At 48.7% G+C, this 20,532-nt stretch overlaps 1 protein-coding gene across 4 annotated transcripts in view; it reads right to left on the bottom strand.

The window, feature by feature from the left end:
- COL22A1 (collagen type XXII alpha 1 chain) overlaps positions 1–20,532 on the bottom strand; it is a 337,498-nt gene that overhangs the window by 101,655 nt on the left and 215,311 nt on the right. For 3 of the 4 annotated variants that reach the window (XM_063726825.1, XM_054518874.2, XM_054518872.2), the window contains 6 exons: positions 18,169–18,213; positions 12,152–12,205; positions 11,834–11,887; positions 10,994–11,047; positions 8,981–9,034; positions 7,145–7,198 (listed from right to left, as the gene is read on the bottom strand). In XM_063726825.1, coding sequence (XP_063582895.1) covers positions 7,145–7,198; positions 8,981–9,034; positions 10,994–11,047; positions 11,834–11,887; positions 12,152–12,205; positions 18,169–18,213 — 315 coding nt within the window. The remainder of the gene's footprint in view (positions 1–7,144; positions 7,199–8,980; positions 9,035–10,993; positions 11,048–11,833; positions 11,888–12,151; positions 12,206–18,168; positions 18,214–20,532) is intronic. The other variant, XM_054518873.2, reaches the window with a different exon arrangement.

The following is a 20,532-nucleotide window of genomic DNA, read 5'->3' on the forward strand; positions in this document are numbered from 1 at the left end:
ATGAGGTCATACTGGAGTGTGACCCTCCAATGGTCGTAATCCAATATGAGCAGTGTCCTTTAAAGAAGGAAGCATTTGAGCCAGGCGCGGTGGCTCACGCCTGTAATCCCAGCACTTTGGGAGGCCAAGGCGGGCGGATCACCTGAGGTCAGGAGTTCGAGACCAGCCTCAACATGGAGAAACCCTCTCTCTACTAAAAATATAAAATTCTCCAGGCGTGGTGGTGCATGCCTGTAATCCCAGCTACTCGGGAGGCTGAGGCAGGAGAATTGCTTGAACCTGGGAGGCGGAGGTTGTGGCGAGCCGAGATCGCGCCATTGTACTCCAGCCTGGGCAACAAGAGCGAAACTCCGTCTCAAAATAAAAAAAAATAAAAAAATAAAAAAAAGAAGGAAGCTGGCCTCATAAAATGAGTTAGGGAGGATTCCCTCTTTTTCTATTGATTGGAATAGTTTCAGAAGGAATGGTACCAGCTCCTCCTTGTACCTCTGGTAGAATTCGGCTGTGAACTCATCTGGTCCTGGACTTTTTTTGGTTGGTAAGCTACTGATTATTGCCACAATTTCAGCTCCTGTTATTGGTCTATTCAGAGATTCAACTTCTTCCTAATTTAGTCTTGGGAGGGTGTATGTGTTGAGGAATTTATCCATTTCTTCTAGATTTTCTAGTTTATTTGCATAGAGGTGTTTGTAATATTCTCTGATGGTAGTTTGTATTTCTGTGGGATCGGTGGTGATATCCCCTTTATCATTTTTTATTGCATCTATTTGATTCTTCTCTCTTTTTTTCTTTATTAATCTTGCTAACGGTCTATCAATTTTGTTGATCCTTTCAAAAAACCAGCTCCTAGATTCATTTATTTTTTTGAAGGGTTTTTTGTGTCTCTATTTCCTTCAGTTCTGCTCGGATTTTAGTTATTTCTTGCCTTCTGCTAGCTTTTGAATGTGTTTGCTCTTGCTTTTCTAGTTCTTTTAATTGTGATGTTAGGGTGTCAATTTTGGATCTTTCCTGCTTTCTCTTGTGGGCATTTAGTGCTATAAATTTCCCTCTACACACTGCTTTGAATGCATCCCAGAGATTCTGGTATGTTGTGTCTTGGTTCTCGTTGGTTTCAAAGAACATCTTTATTTCTGCCTTCATTTCGTTATGTACCCAGTAATCATTCAGGAGCAGGTTGTTCAGTTTCCACGTAGTTGAGCGGTTTTGAGTGAGATTCTTAATTCTGAGTTCTAGCTTGATTGCACTGTGATCTGAGAGACAGTTTGTTACAATTTCTGTTCTTTTACATTTATTGAGGAGAGCTTTACTTCCAAGTATATGGTCAATAGACACAACAAAAAAAGAGAATTTTAGACCAATATCCTTGATGAACATTGATGCAAAAATCCTCAATAAAATACTGGCAAACAGAATCCAGCAGCACATCAAAAAGCTTATCCATCATGATCAAGTGGGCTTCATCCCTGGGATGCAAGGCTGGTTCAATATACACAAATCAATAAATGTAATCCAGCATATAAACAGAACCAAAGACAAAAACCACATGATTATCTCAATAGATGCAGAAAAGGCCTTTGACAAAATTCAACAACCCTTCATGCTAAAAACTCTCAATAAATTAGGAATTGATGGGACGTATCTCAAAATAATAAGAGCTATTTATGACAAACCCACAGCCGATATCATACTGAATGGGCAAAAACTGGAAGCATTCCCTTTGAAAACTGGCACAAGACAGGGATGCCCTCTCTCACCACTTCTATTCAACATAGTGTTGGAAGTTCTGGCCAGGGCAATTAGGCAGGAGAAGGAAATCAAGGGTATTCAATTAGGAAAAGAGGAAGTCAAATTGTCCCTGTTTGCAGATGACATGATAGTATATCTAGAAAACCCCATTGTCTCAGCCCAAAATCTCCTTAAGCTGATAAGCAACTTCAGCAAAGTCTCAGGATACAAAATCAATGTGCAAAAATCACAAGCATTCTTATACACCAATAACAGACAAACAGAGAGCCAAATCATGAGTGAACTCCCATTCACAATTGCTTCAAAGAGAATAAAATACCTAGGAATCCAACTTACAAGGGATGTGAAAGACCTCTTCAAGGAGAACTACAAACCACTGCTCAAGGAAATAAAAGAGGATACAAACAAATGGAAGAACATTCCATGCTCATGGGTAGGAAGAATCAATATCATGAAAATGGCCATCCTTCCCAAGGTAATTTACAGATTCAATACCATCCCCATCAAGCTACCAATGACTTTCTTCGCAGCATTGGAAAAAACTACTTTAAAGTTCATATGGAACCAAAAAAGAGCCCGCATCGCCAAGTCAATCCTAAGCCAAAAGAACAAAGCTGGAGGCATCACACTACCTGACTTCAAACTATACTACAAGGCTACAGTAACCAAAACAGCATGGTACTGGTACCAAAACAGAGTTATAGATCAATGGAACAGAACAGAGCCCTCAGAAATAATGCCACATATCTACAACTATCTGATCTTTGACAAACCTGACAAAAACAAGAAATGGGGAAAGGATTCCCTATTTAATAAATGGTGCTGGGAAAACTGGCTAGCCATATGTAGAAAGCTGAAACTGGATCCCTTCCTTACACCTTATACAAAAATCAATTCAAGATGGATTAAAGACTTAAATGTTAGACCTAAAACCATAAAAACCCTAGAAGAAAACCTAGGCATTACCATTCAGGACATAGGCATGGGCAAGGACTTCATGTCTAAAACACCAAAAGCAATGGCAACAAAAGCCAAAATTGACAAATGGGATCTAATTAAACTAAAGAGCTTCTGCACAGCAAAGGAAACTACCATCAGAGTGAACAGGCAACCTACAAAATGGGAGAAAATTTTCGCAACCTACTCATCTGACAAAGGGCTAATATCCAGAATCTACAATGAACTCAAACAAATTTACAAGAAAAAAACAAACAACCCCATCAAAAAGTGGGCAAAGGACATGAACAGACACTTCTCAAAAGAAGACATTTATGGAGCCAAAAAATACATGAAAAAATGCTCACCATCACTGGCCATCAGAGAAATGCAAATCAAAACCACAATGAGATACCATCTCACACCAGTTAGAATGGCAATCATTAAAAAGTCAGGAAACAACAGGTGCTGGAGAGGATGTGGAGAAATATGAACACTTTTACACTGTTGGTGGGACTGTAAACTAGTTCAACCATTGTGGAAGTCAGTGTGGCGATTCCTCAGGGATCTAGAACTAGAAATTCCATTCGACCCAGCCATCCCATTACTGGGCATATACCCAAAGGACTATAAATCATGCTGCTATAAAGACACATGCACACGTATGTTTATTGCCGCATTATTCACAATAGCAAAGACTTGGAACCAACCCAAATGTCCAACAATGATAGACTGGATTAAGAAAATGTGGCACATATACACCATGGAATACTATGCAGCCATAAAAAATGATGAGTTCATGTCCTTTGTAGGGACATGGATGAAATTGGAAATCATCATTCTCAGTAAACTATCGCAAGAACAAAAAACCAAACACCACATATTCTCACTCATAGGTGGGAATTGAACAATGAGAACACATGGACACAGGAAGGGGAACATCACACTTCGGGGACTGTTGTGGGGTGGGGGGAGGGGGGAGGGATAGCATTGGGAGATATACCTAATGCTAGATGACGAGTTGGTGGGTGCAGCGCACCAGCATGGCACATGTATACATATGTAACTTACCTGCACATTGCACACATGTACCATAAAACCTAAAGTATAATAATAATAATAATAATAATAAAGAAAAAAATTAATTAATTAAAAAAAAAAAAAGAAGGAAGCATTTGGACACACATGCATAGAGGCAAAATGACACAAATACACAGGGAGAAGACACCACCAATGAGCCAAGGAGAGAGGCCTGGAACAAATGCTTCCTTCACAGCCCTCAGAAGGAGCCAGCCCTGCCAACACCTTGACTGAGGATTTCTAGCCTCCAAAACTGGGAGAAAGTACATTTTGGCTGTTTAGGCCCCAGTTCATGATACTTTGTTACTGCGGCCTTAGTCAATCAACTCAATGCAAAACATGGAAAAAGAAAGGACGTTAGTGACGACCTCCCGCCCAGGGCAGGCAAATCTATTTCTGGTGCATCTCTTACAGATCGGCCCTCATTTCTGCTTGAACTCCTCTGGGAGGGGAGACCTCATCACCGCTCCACACTGGGCATTCCTTTGTCAGGCAGCTCTGTTATGTAACATTTCTTTACACTCAGCCTTCTCTGAAATCTTCCCAACATTGGACACTAAGTCTGTTCACTGGAACCCTGTAGATACAATCCAATCCCTCTTACAGTTAGGTTTTCAACTATAAAAACAGAGCCTAAAGCTACAATGGACAGGGCAAGAGAGAGGGAGCGTGAGAGTGCTAGCATGGGCACCGGGGTCAGCTTGAGGACCTAGACTTTGAGCTTGCTCCAGGCCAGTGCTCATCTTCTCTGACGACAGGGCTCTGAACAGCTCTTGTGGCGGCCCTGGCTGTGGAACACTGTGTTGAGCCCCGCGAACCAGACGGACTCCTTTCCCCAGACGGGGCTGCCCTGGGCGGAAGCTGCAATCGCAGTGTTTCCAGACATTCTCAGATGGAGCGGAGGTAAGGTAAGATGAGCCAAGGATGTGCAAAGCAAGGATGGAGAGGGCCTCTCTCCAAGCCTGGAGCAGGATCACCTTCCCCTAGCCCCACGCCAGCCCCTGGACATGCTGTGAGAGGGAAAAATATGCTGTGATGTCCGGGATTTTTACCACTTTGCAGAGCACTGGAGGTTCCTTTCCAAGTCCCAGGCCCGGCCCTCAGCCTGGGCTTCTGCTCAGCCAAGGAAAGGCATTTGTCTCCCTCTAGAGGCTGAATGTGGCAATAGCCCACTGATTTCTGGTTTCTGAACATGCACCTGTTAGTCCTCCTAAGAGGACATCCCCTTCCAGGTTACCAATGTCCTACTTATAATGTGCCGTCTTTCAGACATGGTATAATTAAGGAATACCAGATGAATCCAGATGTTTTTCCTTTGCTTAATCTAGGCAGTCTGAAATGGTATTATCTTTTTTTTCAAAAAATGAATGTTTGCACCTGTATTACATAAGGGTTATTATTATTATTATTATTATTATTATTATTATTTGAGATGGAGTCTCACTCTGTCGCCCAGACTGGAGTGCAGTGGTGTGATCTCAGCTCAAGGCAAACTCCGCTTCCTGGGTTCAAGCGATTCTCGTGCCTCAGCTTCCCAAGTAGCTGAGATTACAGGCATGTGCTACCATACCCAACTAAGTTTTGTAATTTTAGTAGAGATGGGGGTTTCACCATGTTGGCCAGGCTCGTCATGAACTCCTGACCTCAAGTGACCTGCCCGCCTTGGCCTCCCAAAGTACTGGGATTACAGGCGTAAGCCACCACGCCCGGCCCATAGGGTTATTATTAAGCCTATGATCAACACTCCAAAAACCCAAGAGAGTTTTCATAGATGTGTTGATCATTTTTCTCTGCACTAGGTTTTTTCTGGGAGATGTGTATCTTAAAATTGAACCTTCCTGCAAAAAGGCAAATGAATCTCCTCTTGTTAAATTATGCAAAAACATAAAAACTGAAATGATTCTTTAAAAGGCACCAAGTAGATGAACTTGAACTTGAAAGAATTCATGTTAAGAAGTTTGGCCACGTGTGTGCTAGGAGAGACCTCTGTGGACAATCCATGCCCCAATGTCGTCTCTTCCTGTCCATGGATATTAGTGTGATCTGCTCACGCAGGGAGGGCAGGACACAACCACATGGTACCCTTGTCACCTGTTATCTGCTGAGCCCTTTGCACATGATTCCTCAATTCCTCGGCTAATCCTCACAACCAACGATCAATGTGGCATCACCCTCATTTTCCAGATGAGAAAATCCAGGTTCAAAGAGGGTGTGCTTTATTTAGATCAGGGCTTCTCAACCTTGGCACTATTGGCCTTCAGGGAGGATCATTCTTATAAGGGGAATGTCTTATGTGCTGTGAGCTTTTTAGCAGGCTCTCTGGTATCTACCTACTGATGCCAGAAGCAGTTACTCCCCTTAGTGGTGACAACAAAAAATATCTCCCTGGGTAAAAACCCCCTGTTGAGAATCACTTTTGTCACCCTAGCTTATATCAATGCAACTAGGGCAAGAGAGCTGGCATTTGACTGAGGTCCAAACACTGAATCATTCAAATGAGTACGTCTGATTTCCTGAGCCCTGGCTCAGTGTCACCAATTAACCTCAGAGACATTTCCTAAGGTGCTAGGTCAGAGAAATGCAAAACGGAACTTAAAAGGGTATAGATTCTCCTCCTCAGCCTCTGGGTTTTTTTTTTTTTTTTAATTGGGGTGGGAACATGTGTCTCTCTTCTTGATAATTAAAATCTCAGGCTGGGTTCAATGGCTTGCACCTGTAACCCCAGCACTCTGGAAGGCCAAGGCGGGTGGATCACTTGAGTCCAGGAGTTTGAGACCAGCCTGAGCAACATGGTGAAACCCCGTCTCTACAAAAAATACAAAAATTAGCCAGGTGTAGTGGCACACACCTGTAATCCCAGGTACTCAGGAGGCTGAGGCATGAGAATTGCTTGAACCTGGGAGGCAGAGGTTGTAGTGAGTGGAAATCACACCACTGCACTCCAGGCTCAGTGGCAGAGTGAGACCCTGTCTCAAGAAAAAAAAAAAAAAACAAAAAAAAAACTCTTAGCTTGGGAAGGTTTATGTGTGTGAGCATAGGTGTAAAATGGATAAGTTGGTGCACTGAACTGAGAGAAAACAGGATTTGGAGTCAGACGGACCTAGCTCTGTAGCTCATTTGCTACGAGACACAGGGCCAACTAACTAACTTCTCAGAACCTCAGTCTCCACATCTGTCGAATGGGCACTCGTCTGATTCTCAGGTCTCTTGTGAGGAATAAATGAGCCAATGGGACGGCATGGTCTTCCTCTCCCTTCTACTTGGTAAACCCCTTCTGATTGCTGGTTCCTAAACCAGGCCCGAGCAGAGTGAGCTGCTCCTTCAGTGCCTGTAAGAAGTTGAGGATATTCACTTGTGTGCTGAGAGATTATATTGGTCTTACCTTCTCACCACGCTCCCCATCTTTCCCAGGGGGGCCTCTGAGGCCAGGAGCACCCTGTGGAAAGGAAGATTATGGACGTGGTGAATTTAAAGATGACTGGTCACTCTTGGTGGCTCGTGACCCCCAGGGAAGAATCATCAGGTCCCCCTGAAGTCAACGACTACAGCTCCCACCCAATTCCCTTCCCTTATTTACATTCCCCAAAGCTCCATCTCCTCCCTGCCCGTGACTGTTGCTCTCCCGGGGGCCTGGCCTTGTAACAGTGCACATCAGAGCTCTTAACAGCAGGCATGGTCTGATGGAAGCTTTGCTGCCTGCTCTGGGCTGTGAACTCTCAGAAGGCATGGCCTGGCACGGTGAACACTCTGGGAAGATGAGGATGGCCTTAAGAACCCAGCCTTAGCATTGGGGCATCTGCTCCAACAGCGTCTTTGGAGTCCCCCAAAGGTTGACTTTGAGACATGGTTTAAGTGCAAGTGTCCCATGGATGCAATAGTAGGGAAACAGAGAAGCAAAAAGGGGAGAACACTCAGGCCTGTAATCCCAGCACTCTGGGAGGCCAAGGAAGATGGATCACTTGAGGTCAGGAGTTCAAGACCAGCCTGGCCAATATGGTGAAACCCCATCTCCACTAAAATACAAAAATTAGCTGGGCATGGAGGCACGCCCCTGTAATCCCAGCTACTTGGGAAGCTGAGGCAGGAGAATCACTTGAACCCAGAAGGCGGAGGTTGTAGTGAGCCAAGATCACGCCACTGCACCCCAGCCTGGGTGACAAAGCTAAACTCCACCTCAAAAAATAAAAATAAAAATAAATAAAGTGGGGGAGAACAGGCAGCAAGAAATACACTTGCTGGCCACTGGAGTTCTGTCCTGCTGTGACTCTGGGATGCTGCGCAGGATATACCCTCAAAGTGACGACAGCTGAGGACAAGCGATCTGAGCTATTCTGCTGGTGGTGGTGCTGGCCACCCATCACGTGGCCCAATCACATGCTCTCTAGAGGCCAGAGAAGACCCCCAGCCAGAAGAATGCAGGCTGGGCTGCAGGAAGCCTCCATGTAAAATAATAATATTCCTCCAGCAGGGTTGCTGTGTGGATTAAATGAATGAACACATGTAATGTGCTTACTACGATGCCTAGCATGTATAAAGGCTCAGTCCTCTAAGCTACTATGCTTATTACCTATAAAGGTTTGATGAAGAAATAAGACTGACCTAAATCTATTGTGGGGGGAAAATGCTTTGTTACCCTTGACTAGATGTCATGGAGTGTTTTGTTGACCAATGTATAAGTCTAAATTGGTGTTTATGGTGAATCTTAAAGCTGGTCCTTTAGCGGACACCTTGGGCCTCGACATGGAAAAGGCAGAATCTCATCAGGCCAAAAAAGATGCAACCCTAAAGGTGAAGCAGCCAAGCTATTGTCTCCATTTTACAGATGAACTAGCCGAGACCTCAAGGAGGGGCTTGCCAAGATGGTCACGTCAATTAATCGAAGAGCTAGGATTCGAATCCAGGTCTCCCAATAGCTGTCAGGGGATCTTTGACTTCTTTAGGTACATTTTCTTTCTTCTGAAGCAAACTAGGGTGTTGATTCCAACAACAGTGAAATGTATAGACTTTCTGCAGATGCCAACAGCTGCATTTACCCTCTGGATAGCTGGCGAGTTGCCTAGGGCTCAGGTGTGTGAACTTTCTGGGTGGTCTCTGTCAGGACAGTGGTGTCTCCATCTGGAAAATGGGAGTAAGGATGCCTACGCCTCTGGTTTTTCAGGAGGATACATTAACTAGCTTGGTGGCTGGGCAGTGCATATGCCCTCTCCCAATTACTCACCACACTTCCTGGAGGGCCACTGGGACCGGGGGGACCGACATGTCCAGGAGCACCCTGTTCAGAGACAGAAGTTTAGAAAGGCCAAACGCATTGATTATAAGTAGTTGCCCCAACTCTCTCTGCAAACCTGCCTCATACTCAATTCACCACGATGTGCTGGAACTGCTGCTGACCTGACAGCCCCTGCAGACGTGAACCTCCTCCCTGGAGGGCCGTGGTGTCCCAAGCACCAAGCCTCAGGTGAGTGGGCTTCTGGCACAGAGGTGAAAGGCAGGAGGGCAGGAGGACTCTGGAAGTTCCTTAGAGCTAAGGCACAGGGGTGTGGAGGAGCCTGGCAGTGGGCAGAGAAGGGCTAGGACCTAACCACAGTAGAGGATCTCAGGTGAGGTTTGGCCTTATCCTAAGTGCATGAGAAAAATGAAACATTGAAAATGGAACGGTTCAGATCTCAGTTGCATATGTGTGTCTATGTGTGCACGTCCGTGTGTGCATGCTTGTGAAGGCATGTGTATGTGTATACGTCCACGTGTGCATGTTTGTGGAGGTGTATGCGTGTGCGTGCGTTTGTGAAGGTGTGTGTGTGCGTGCGTGTGTGCACGTTTGTGGAGGTGTATGTGTGCACGTGCGTGTGTGCATGTTTGTGGAGGTGTATGTGTGTATGTGTGTGCATGTTTGTGGAGGTGTGTGTATGTGTGGAGGTGTGTGTATGTGTGCACATGCATGTGTGCATGTTTGTGGGGGTGTATGTGTGCGCGTGTGTGTGCATGTTTGTGGAGGTGTGTGTGCGCCTACGTGTGTGCATGTTTGTGGAGGTGTGTGTGTGCACGTGTGTGTGCATGTTTGTGGGTGGGTGTGTGTGTGTTGGCTTTGACTGCAAAATCAGGTAAGAAGTGGATTTGAACTAGAACCTGATGGCTGGGCAATGATCCATGAAAGGAGATGTGGGTGAGGACATTGCAGGTGGGTCAACGCTATAGGCGCGGAGAAGCAGGGAACTCTCACGGCCCTGGAGGCTGCCCATGTTTCTTCCAGGCCTTGTTCCCCACTGTCCCTGGGTTTTGCACATCTCCAGGGTCAGGACTCATGGAGAACACTCCCAGCTTCCTCCTTGCCTACAGTCTGCTTCCATTCCCCTCCAGGCTGGGCTGGAACCAGGGCTCTCTCCACAAGCAGGGAGGAGCTGCCATCTGTCCCCACTGTGGCATCCACAATGGTCACTACCTTGGCCGACCCAGTTCCGACCTGACCATACGCATGGTGGCCTGGTCACATCAGCACTCTCTAGCTGGTACAGGGCACTCGGCAGTGGTGCTAGGAGCAGACCGGACGTGTGCTGCTGCTGCTCCCCTTGCCACCACTGCTCCCCAGAGACCTTGGGATAAGTCAGCCCATCCTGCCTCCCACCAGCTCCACAGTCCAGCCTGAGCTCTCTGGCTCTGCACCATGAGACAGAGCCCAAATCAGCTCCAGGAACAAGTGCCAGCCCCACGGGGATCAAATACACCCTGGATCTGGCCCCAAGGATGGGTGAGCCAGGAGCAGCTGAGGAGTGTGCATAGAGGTGTCTGTGTGTTTTCCTGGCTGCATCTGTGTGTTTGGGGCTCTGTGTGTGTGTGTGTGTGTGTGTGTGTGTGTGTGTGTACCTGTGCATGAATGTATTATAGGATGTGTGTTCTCTGGTTTGTAGAGTATGTGTACATGGTTGTGCATGTAAGCACACTTCTTGGAGTAACAACCTCGCCTGTGAGGGGCGGTCTGTGTGTGTCTCATCCACATGTGCATAGAGATTTCTTTCATTCACTGGGCATGTGGACAAAGTCAAGAAATGCTACGAAGGTGGTGGAGGCCAGAACCTCTCCGTGCTGACTCCAACCAACCACTCGAGTGTGGGTGAACCTTCTGGGCCACGTCCTCCTAGCTAGCCCAGAGCTGCGAGCCATAGAGCAGAGCAGACACTGGGCGGGGCCTCCCTCCAGGGATCCCCCACAAGGCAGGCCGATCATAGGGACTCACAGGGTTTCCAGCTGCTCCAGGAGCCCCACGTGTGCCTTCTTGTCCCTTGGCACCCTGCACAGGAAATAAAAGAGGGGCGGGGGTAAGACATCCTCAGTGATGCTGTTTTCCCCCACAGCAGGGAGGTCTCGGGGATACCGCGCTCATCAGAAGCATTATTCCAAACTGAAGGGGCCGGGAGCACCGTCGAAAAGGTGAAGAAAATCACTAATTCCTGGCCCTCTGTTGGAGCTGGGCATATCGCGATTTCATTCCATCCTCACCACCGACCCAGGGTATAGGGGTCAGCACCGACCCTCTGTAGAAATGTAGCTCAGAGGGGCTCACACAGCCAGGCAGGGTCCCCAGTCACCCCAGCAGGATCTCCTACCATAGCACAGAGTCTCCCAGAGAACCAAGATCCAGTGCAGAGGCAAACACTGAGCAAAATGACGAAATCAAAGCACTAACATGTACCAGGTGTCACCTAAACCAGCATTGCCACTCCATGGCTGGGATCCATTTCCTGTTCTGCAAATCCTCTGGGAACCAAGGTGCCCCCTGTGTGCAGAGGCCCTTGCTCTCCAGATCCCGCTGAGCAGGAGAAGGGAGAGCATGGCAGAAACCCGGAGCTTGCCTACGCCAACCCTTTAGTTTCAGAGTAGGGACATCCACGGGTACAGAAGTGTCTGGGGCGTTCAGTGAGGGCCACTCAGCCTCTGCAGCACATTGGGGCTGCTCTTCCCAGCGTCTACTCCCAAAATGCCAGGGGAGAGAATTGGGGAGGGTGGCCTGGAGGGAGAGAGCATGGCTGGGATCTCCAAGTCTCTGAGCCAGCAGGGGAGGGGATGGTTTTCTTACCGGTGGTCCAGCAGGTCCCCAAGGCCCCAATTCTCCAGGATGGCCCTGCAGTCCCTGTAAGCACACAAGTTGCCATGAACCAGCTCATCCTCCTGGTTCTGAGCAGATGGGCGGGTGGGGCGGGGACGCTGCAATGGGTATAATTTGAGATGCAAGGAGGGGACGTAGCTAGTGTCCTGAGGAGAAGAAAGGGCTGCCTTCCGTTCAGTGTGGCTCCTGTGTGTGGAATGCATGGTGCAGACCTAGAGCTGGTCAGCCTTTGGAGTCTGGGTCTCCAGGTAACCAGCCCTGCGGGGGAAGGGGACACAAGGGACTCACCGGTTCCCCAGGCATGCCTGGATCGCCCTTCTCTCCTTTGGGCCCTTGTTCTCCCTGTTGGTGAGAAGCACAGGGTAGAGTGGACTTCAGGGAGAACTGCCCCTCATCACAGGGTACATGTCCCCAGCTCTGGCCACACAGGCCACCTCCAGTCCTGTGTATCACCTGATAGGTCCCCACCCCCAAAGGCTGTTCCTTCTGCCTGGGGGTTCTTCCCTGCTGCTCCCCAGGACTGATTCTGACTCATCTTTCAGGTCAGGAATCACTTCTTCTGGGAAGCTGAACCCCAAAATGGGCCCAACCCTCCTATTACAGCCGGTCAGTGTACTGTGCCTTTCTCCTCCTGAGCCCTGTTACGGCCGCAGTTTTACACTTAGTTGTGTGCTTTGATTCATGTCCCCTCCAGCTCAGAGCCTGGCACGTGGTAGATCATCAGTGAATAATGACGGAAAGAGTTTTGAGAGGAGGAAAGGTCTTTAAGGGCCCCTGGCCCAAACACTATTTTTTCTCCCTCTCTTTCTCTCTCTCCCTCCCTTCCTCTCTCTCTTTCTAGTAGAGATGGGGTCTCATTATACTGCCCAGACCTTTCTTGAAATCCTGGGCTCAAGCGATCCTCCCTGCACAGCCTCCTGTGTACCTGCCTCCTGGAACTACAGGTCCTCACCATCATGCCCAGCTCCAACCCCTTTCTAGATGGAGAAGCTGGGGAGGGGTGCTTAACTAAGGGAACCCAGAGGTGCTTAACTAGGGGTTGAACCCTAGATGCTGGATGGTCAGAATGGTGTGTCTAACTTTTGCTGAAGAAAGGATGAGACACAGGCTGGACAGGCAGTACCCTGGGTGGACCCAGTATGGAATGATCCAAGATGGGGCAGGCTCACTTCCAGGGAGCCACGTCCAGGGTGCCCAACACATCTCCCAGGAGGGTTGAAGGGACATGTGATCCTCAGCCTGCAGTTCATATGGAACAAGAAGATGAGCAGATGGGGGACTACAGTGAGGACAGCTTTCCAAGGGCTTAAGGGCATATCTTTCCACAGCTGAAGGGCCACTGTGCAGGAGAGGAGTGGGGCCAGTGGGCCAGGGTGGACACAGTCTCAGCTTCTATACAGCCTATACAGCCTGTCTAGGGAACCCTGGCCCTCTAACTTATTGGCCATATAAACTTGGGCAAAGTAGTTACCCATACTGACCCCATATGACCTTTGCAAGTTTCCATATCTGCAAAATAAAGAGGTGGTCCCCTTTTCACATAGGTGAAGGTCAATGGTACAGAGAAGGTGCAGCAGAGGCAAGACATCAAAGAGAAACAGCACGGGTTTGCAGAGTTCTCCAGGACGGCAGATAACAACCAGAGCACGTGTACCCACAAAGGCAACCCTTCTCAAGGAGCAGAACCTGCTACTGTCCCAAATCCCCACAGCCTGCTTAGGGGGACATCGGGCTCCCCTGCCACAGATAAGCCCAAGGAGAGCTGGGATGAGCATCTGCCTTGGGTGTAGAAGGGAGTCCTGCATGGATGGGGTGTTTGCAAGACACGGCTTTAGAGAGCAGGAGATGAAGGGAGGACCCTGGATGCATCTGGAAGAAAGAGTCTAATGTCTACATTAGAGAACCTGAGGTTGGCTAGTTCTAACCTTTACTTGGTGGAGAAATCAGCATAGAAAGACACTACCTACTAAGGGTTTCATGCTACTTTCTCTCTCTATGCCTATGCAAATGTTAGAGGCCTTGCAGCCGTGGTTCCTACCTGCCCTCCCTTCCCAAGCCTCTCTCTGATATGGCAGTTGGAGACCGCATGGCCTGAGGCTGGCCTCCTCACTCAGCATCCCCTATTGCATGGAACCGACATGGTCTACCTTGTAGAATTGTGACCTGGATTCAGTGAGATTGCGTTTGCAAAGTGTTTCACAGTGCCCAACACAGAGGAGGTTTCAACAGATGTCAGCTCATTCCTCCGCCTAGAATCTCCATTGCCATTGAGCTCAGAAGGAGACATGTCTAGCCCCATTCACCACGGACAATAATACCATTATTTCTAGCATGTTTTCCTCCTAGAAAACTACCCATGGTGGGGATTTGCAAGTCTTTTTCTGGTCCTCCAGTCATTGGCAACACAATTCATAAAGACAAAAGGGCTTATGGGATTGTTCAGGAGACACACAGGGAAGACGTTTGCACAGTCTTCTTCCAGTGTTGGTGAACGGGACTGCAGTAGCAGGAAGACAAAGTGAGGACCTACAGAGGGTCAGAACGGGCCAGAGAAGGACTCAAGATGCTCAAGACATTCCTGCCTCAGAGCCCAGGAGTCAGGAGGCAGCACCTTCCTTCCAGGGGCCCCCTGGAAGGGCTCTGTCAGTAGCTGTTGAATGCTAAGTTTGGCTGGCTTCTGTCTCCTCCCCACTGCCCCCTGGTGACCTCAGCCAAGTTAAACACCATCTCTGGGACTCATGATCATCTCTACAGGCTCTGGTCATTGCCTGGGCATCCTGAAGCCTCCTTAGCAGGGTGAGGGGTAGAAGCAGGCTGGCTGGACAGAGCCTTCCTAAGATAATTGCTTTGGAACAACTGATGAGCCTCCAGTTACAAAACCCTGCTTGAGTTCCCCACTGTAACTTCCCCAAGCACGAAGCTGCCTGTCCCTCCTTCCTCCAGCAAAGGTTCTAACATCTGCAGACCCCAGGGATATGCACACCATCAAACAGCCTGCTCTGTCCTCTGCAAACCACCATCACCCTGTCACCTCATCAGGTGCAGCCACCAGCCATCCCCAGGAGCCTCCTCAGTCCCAGAGAGGGCAGCAAAATGAGTCGGGCTTCTCCCTCCGCCTCCTCTTCTCCTTTCCATTCTCTTCCTTCATTATGCGGCAGACCTTAACACCCCTCTAAACTGCTGTCTCCCCAGCCTCTTCCTGCACTGCAGGGCCTCAAAGGCATGTGCCTGAGGAGAGCAGGGAGAAGTCAAACAGAATAACACTTTCCAAATCCATCAATACAAACATGAGTTGCCATGGCGACGAAGCCAGTCCCGGGGAGACTCAGGCAATTGCCCACAATGAAACTTTTTTTTTCCATAGACATAATTTCCTTGTTTGCATCTGAGAGTGGCTTCCTGGCTCCCAGGCTCCCGCAGCAATGCAGAGCCTGCAGGAAGGATGTCAGTGCTGGGACTCAAAGGGGAGGGTGGCACAGGCCCCTCATGTGCCTTCCCAGTGGAATGCTCTGGAAATTGTGTTTTTACAGAGCAATTCCTTTAAGGAGAGGCTGGACATGTAGGCTTGTCTCAATCCTGAGGGGCTCAGGGTGGACCTGAGGGAGGGAGGCCCACAGATGTCAGTGGCAGGGGGAGGCAATACATGGAGGTGGTCCAGGAAAGGCAGGCGAACAGTGGAAGGGACAGGCAGTGTGATGGGAAGCCCCTTGCACAGGACAGCCAGCCTGAGCTGAAGCAACAGCGGTACAGATGCTCCATCCAGTGTGCTATGGCTGACACACTAGCCCCAAATTCCTATCTTGCTGGTAGGGCCTTCTTGGCAAGTTCCCTAGCACCTCTGAGCTGCAGGACCATCACCTGTAAGATGGACACAGGTGCTACTCCCTCAAGGCTGTTAGGAGGCTTGGTTGCAGCAGTGCCAGGAAAACGCCCAGAGCTGAGCTGCTGCTTGGGGTGCTCTGCCCTTCCAAGCCCCTCTCTGGGAGAGCAGGTGAGAAGACAGGGTGGCAGGCAGGTAAGGGAGTTCCTCATGCAGTGAGCGATGGCCCTGCAGGTGAGGGAGGTGCGGTGTCCTCATGCAGTGAGTACCCGCCCTGCAGGTGAGGGAGGTGCTGAGTCCTCATGCAGTGAGTACCCGCCCTGCAGGTGAGGGAGGTGCTGAGTCCTCATGCAGTGAGTGACAGCCCTGCAGGTGAGAGAGGTGCTGAGTCCTCATGCAGTGAGTGACAGCCCTGCAGGTGAGGGAGGTGCTGAGTCCTCATGCAGTGAGTGACAGCCCTGCAGGTGAGGGAGGTGCAGTGTCCTCATGCAGTGAGTACCCGCCCTGCAGGTGAGAGAGGTGCTGAGTCCTCATGCAGTGAGTACCCGCCCTGCAGGTGAGGGAGGTGCTGAGTCCTCATGCAGTGAGTACCCGCCCTGCAGGTGAGGGAGGTGCTGAGTCCTCATGCAGTGAGTACCCGCCCTGCAGGTGAGGGAGGTGCTGAGTCCTCATGCAGTGAGTGACAGCCCTGCAGGTGAGAGAGGTGCTGAGTCCTCATGCAGTGAGTGACAGCCCTGCAGGTGAGGGAGGTGCTGAGTCCTCATGCAGTGAGTGACAGCCCTGCAGGTGAGGGAGGTGCAGTGTCCTCATGCAGTGAGTACCCGCCCTGCAGGTGAGAGAGGTGCTGAGTCCTCATGCAGTGAGTACCCGCCCTGCAGGTGAGGGAGGTGCTGAGTCCTCATGCAGTGAGTACCCGCCCTGCAGGTGAGGGAGGTGCTGAGTCCTCATGCAGTGAGTACCCGCCCTGCAGGTGAGGGAGGTGCTGAGTCCTCATGCAGTGAGTACCCGCCCTGCAGGTGAGGGAGGTGCAGTGTCCTCATGCAGTGAGCGACGGCCCTGCAGGTGAGAGAGGTGCAGTGTCCTCATGCAGTGAGTACCCGCCCTGCAGGTGAGAGAGGTGTGGTGTCCTCATGCAATGAGTACCCGCCCTGCAGGTGAGAGAGGTTCTGAGTCCTCATGCAGTGAGTGCTGCCCTGCAGGTGAGGGAGGTGCTGTCTCCCTCATGCAGTGAGTGCCTGTCTCTGCCAGAGCGGAGCAGAGTTCTAAATGTTTTATGTAAAGTGCAAATATCCTGTTATTTGCATTTAATCCTGAAAGAGTATTTTTATTGTCCCAATTTTATAATTGAGAAAACTAGGTCTCAGTGAAGAAACAGAAGGAACATTTTCAAGGACAGGTGGGCAGTGAGGCAGTGCCCTCTAGTGGTTGACAGCTCAGTGACAAGAGGGCTTCTTTAACATCAGGGCCTTCTCTCCCTTCAGGAAAGGCTCACAGCCAGAGCCCTTGTGCACCTGCTCCTTCCCGCAGACACCTCTCACCCACTTCTCCCTAAGTCCGTGCTGCCCTAGGATGCCCCCTTCTCCCCATTATGCTTCCCAAGCACAAAATCCTTCCTTCTCCTCCAGTGATTTTAGCACCTGACTCAGTCTCTCTACCTGCTTCCTTCTTTTGCATCACACACAGGATTCTTTTAAGCTTTTAAAATGGAATCGACTTAATATTGAATAAATGAAGACAGCAACAGCTGAAATGGACGTCTACCCCAGCCTCTCAGCTGTCCCGCAGGTCAAGCCCTAGTAGCAGAAGAACTGCATCGAAGGCAGCAAAAGAAACAATGGCACGTTTTCTGGCTTCAGCCAACAGCATAAAGAGATCCTGAAAACACCTATTTTCTGAAGAGCCATTCATGAAAAGAGAGGAAAATGGTTTCTAGAGGTTGCAGTGCTAAGCTTTATTTCCTGCCAAGTATTTTTGTGTGTGGAAGTAGCCAGCATCACTCTCTGTCCATCTGGCACACCCCAGGCTACATCTCAGGTTCCAGTCCCCTGAACAGCCTGAGAATGGGGTCCCCTCTTGACACCCCTATCTCTGGTCTCCTTCACTGCCAGCATCCATGGGGAACGTCTTTGCCTCTCTCTGACTCTCATGTTCTGGCATCTCAAATAATTCTGTTCTCCTCAAAACCATCAGCTACTCTCTGTGTTACTGAAGAATTAACTTTTCCCAGAGAGGCCTGGCCTTTGCTTTTAGCTATGAGAGGTGACTTCTAGGCCCCTGGAATGTCCTGCCTAACCCTGGAGCCAGCTCCCTGCAAGGCCCTTTCTCCACCTGTTTTCAGGACAAGCCCAGCAGCCCAGATGCCTGACAGTGATGAATGCGATGGGGCTGAGTCCTCACCCCACCCAGTCCAGGCTCCCAGGCCACACTGGACATTGCCCGCCAGGCTGAGGCACGCTGGGCACCCCGAGGCACCACTGCTACTTACGGGCATCCGTGGATGTGGTGTGAACAGGGATGTCTGAAAAGGAAACTGCAGAGATTAGAAAGATGGGCATCAAGGAACCCAGTGTTTCATTTTTAAAACCTGCCTTGGAGAGATTTACAAGTGAAAGAATATAGCCCCAAAGCTTCCTGGAACAATTATTAGTTTTGATAATTAGATTCATATCTTTCTTTAAAATCCCTGGCTATTTACTTATTAAGGCAGAAATGCATAGTGGTTAGATTCGGGAGCCCTGGAGGCACAAGACCTGAGCTCCAAACCCTATGTGACCTTGGACATGTCTCCTCAGCTTCTATGCCCCATCAGTAAAATGGGAAAGAAACATTATTCCCTGCAGGGGTCCATAAGAGCCCTGCCCAGGACACTGAATTCATGTCACAATGTCTCCTTCTCACTACTGCCATCTGCTGGGCATCAGGCAGGGATGCAGGTGCGTAGTAGACAAGGTTGGGGAGAGTAGGAGAGGAGGGGAAATCCCTGCTTGACAGAGCCCAGACTACAAAGACTCTGGCGGACTGGCCCCTGCAGGCTCCTTCAGCCTGGCCACCCACACCTAGGCTGTGTTTAAGGCTAGGCCGGGCGCGGTGGCTCACGCCTGTAATCCCAGCACTTTGGGAGGCCGAGGCGGGCGGATCACGAGGTCAGGAGATTGAGACCGTCCTGGCTAACACGGTGAAACCCCATCTCTACTAAAAAATACAAAAAATTAGCCAGGCGTGATGCCGGGTGCCTGTAGTCCCAGCTACTCGGGAGGCGGAGGCAGGAGAATGGCGTGAACCCGGGAGGCGGAGCTTGCAGTGAGCCCAGATCGCGCCACTGCACTCCAGCCTGGGCGACAGAGCGAGACTCCGTCTCAAAAAAAAAAAAAAAAAAAGCCTTCTCAGATGTCATGCTTTCTCCAGCTTCAAAGCTTTTGCAAATACTGTTCCCCTAGCCTGGAACATACTCTCCTCTCCCTTCCTATGACTAAGGTCATATGGACACCTGCAGGTGTCTTTTAAATGTCATGTCTTCACGGATCCCTCTTCCCTCTCCACCATGCAGATATAACTTGGGTCCCCATGTTATTCTTGTTGATGCATCTTATTCTTTTCCTGGATCACATTTACTATAATTTGCAATGTAGGTATATCTTTGCCACTGTAGGGTTAGTTTATCTTCTTCACTAGGCTACAAGCTCTGACAGATCTGATCCATGCAGATGCCTGGGTCCCAGCAGGGGCCTGAAAGAAGCAGTAAATGGACACAAAATATCATAGATAATGGTCCTAAACCGCAATACATTAAAAGAAGATGGAAAAAAGGAGCTTCCTATACCTTGCCCTCCATGTCCCCAACCCCCGTCCCTTTTCCAGAAGGCACTGTTTTTCAGTTTACCATATTTTTAACTGTTTCCTATATATTTCCACACAATTATAAATGTTTGGAAATATATAACTTTGTGCAAGTTATACAAATAGTAACAGCGACTATACATGATTACTTACAGCCATTGACAGGCCTTCACTCATGTGGTCTCACAATAACTCTAAGAGGCAGACTATCTGTTTCTGTCCTGCCTTATGGATAAGAAAATTGGAGGACACAGAAATAAACCAGAGAATGAAGTTCAAGCTGCTGGTGAATGTCAGGACAGGAACTGGCGTCCACACAGGTGGCCTGGGGAGCCTGTGTTCTTATCTTTCAATATGCAGTGATTGACTAATAGATTTTTTCCACTTAATTTGCCTTGTTCCACTTAATTTGAGTATCACTATCTTTTCAAGACCATACACATATTGTACGCATATTAATTTGTAGAATTCCATGTTACAGATATTTTGTGATTCACTTAATTTTGTGCTTATGATCATGTGGTCTGTTCTAATTTTTTATTGTCATAAATGATACTACAATGTACATCCTTATACATGCTTTTAAAAATGCACACATACAAATATTTCTGCAGGATAAATGCCTAGACATGGACTATCTAAGCTAAGGGGTAGGCACTTTGTGATATATTGGTACTGCCAAGCAACTTCTCAAATAGGTGTGTCCAATCTGTTCTACCACCAAAAAGGTATGAGAATGCTTGCTGCCCTGCACCCCTGCCAGTGCTGTAGGTTATCAACCTTAAACAAAAATTTGATATGACTAATTCCGACTCTAAAGTTATGATTCCAATTTCTTCCAACACCCTTATGGAATGTCTGAGTCTCATTTTGATGACTGTTGCTGGGGAGGAGAAACAGCTGTGGAATAATGATTTCAGTTTGATGAAAAGCACAGAGTAAGATTCTTTGCCACACTACAAATGGGATTTCTGAGTGCACAGGGTCTCTCCTCTCCTGGCATCCCCTGCAA

The sequence above is a fragment of the Pongo abelii genome, chromosome 7, assembly GCF_028885655.2.
Source record: "Pongo abelii isolate AG06213 chromosome 7, NHGRI_mPonAbe1-v2.0_pri, whole genome shotgun sequence".
In the NCBI taxonomy this organism is placed as follows: domain Eukaryota; kingdom Metazoa; phylum Chordata; class Mammalia; order Primates; family Hominidae; genus Pongo; species Pongo abelii.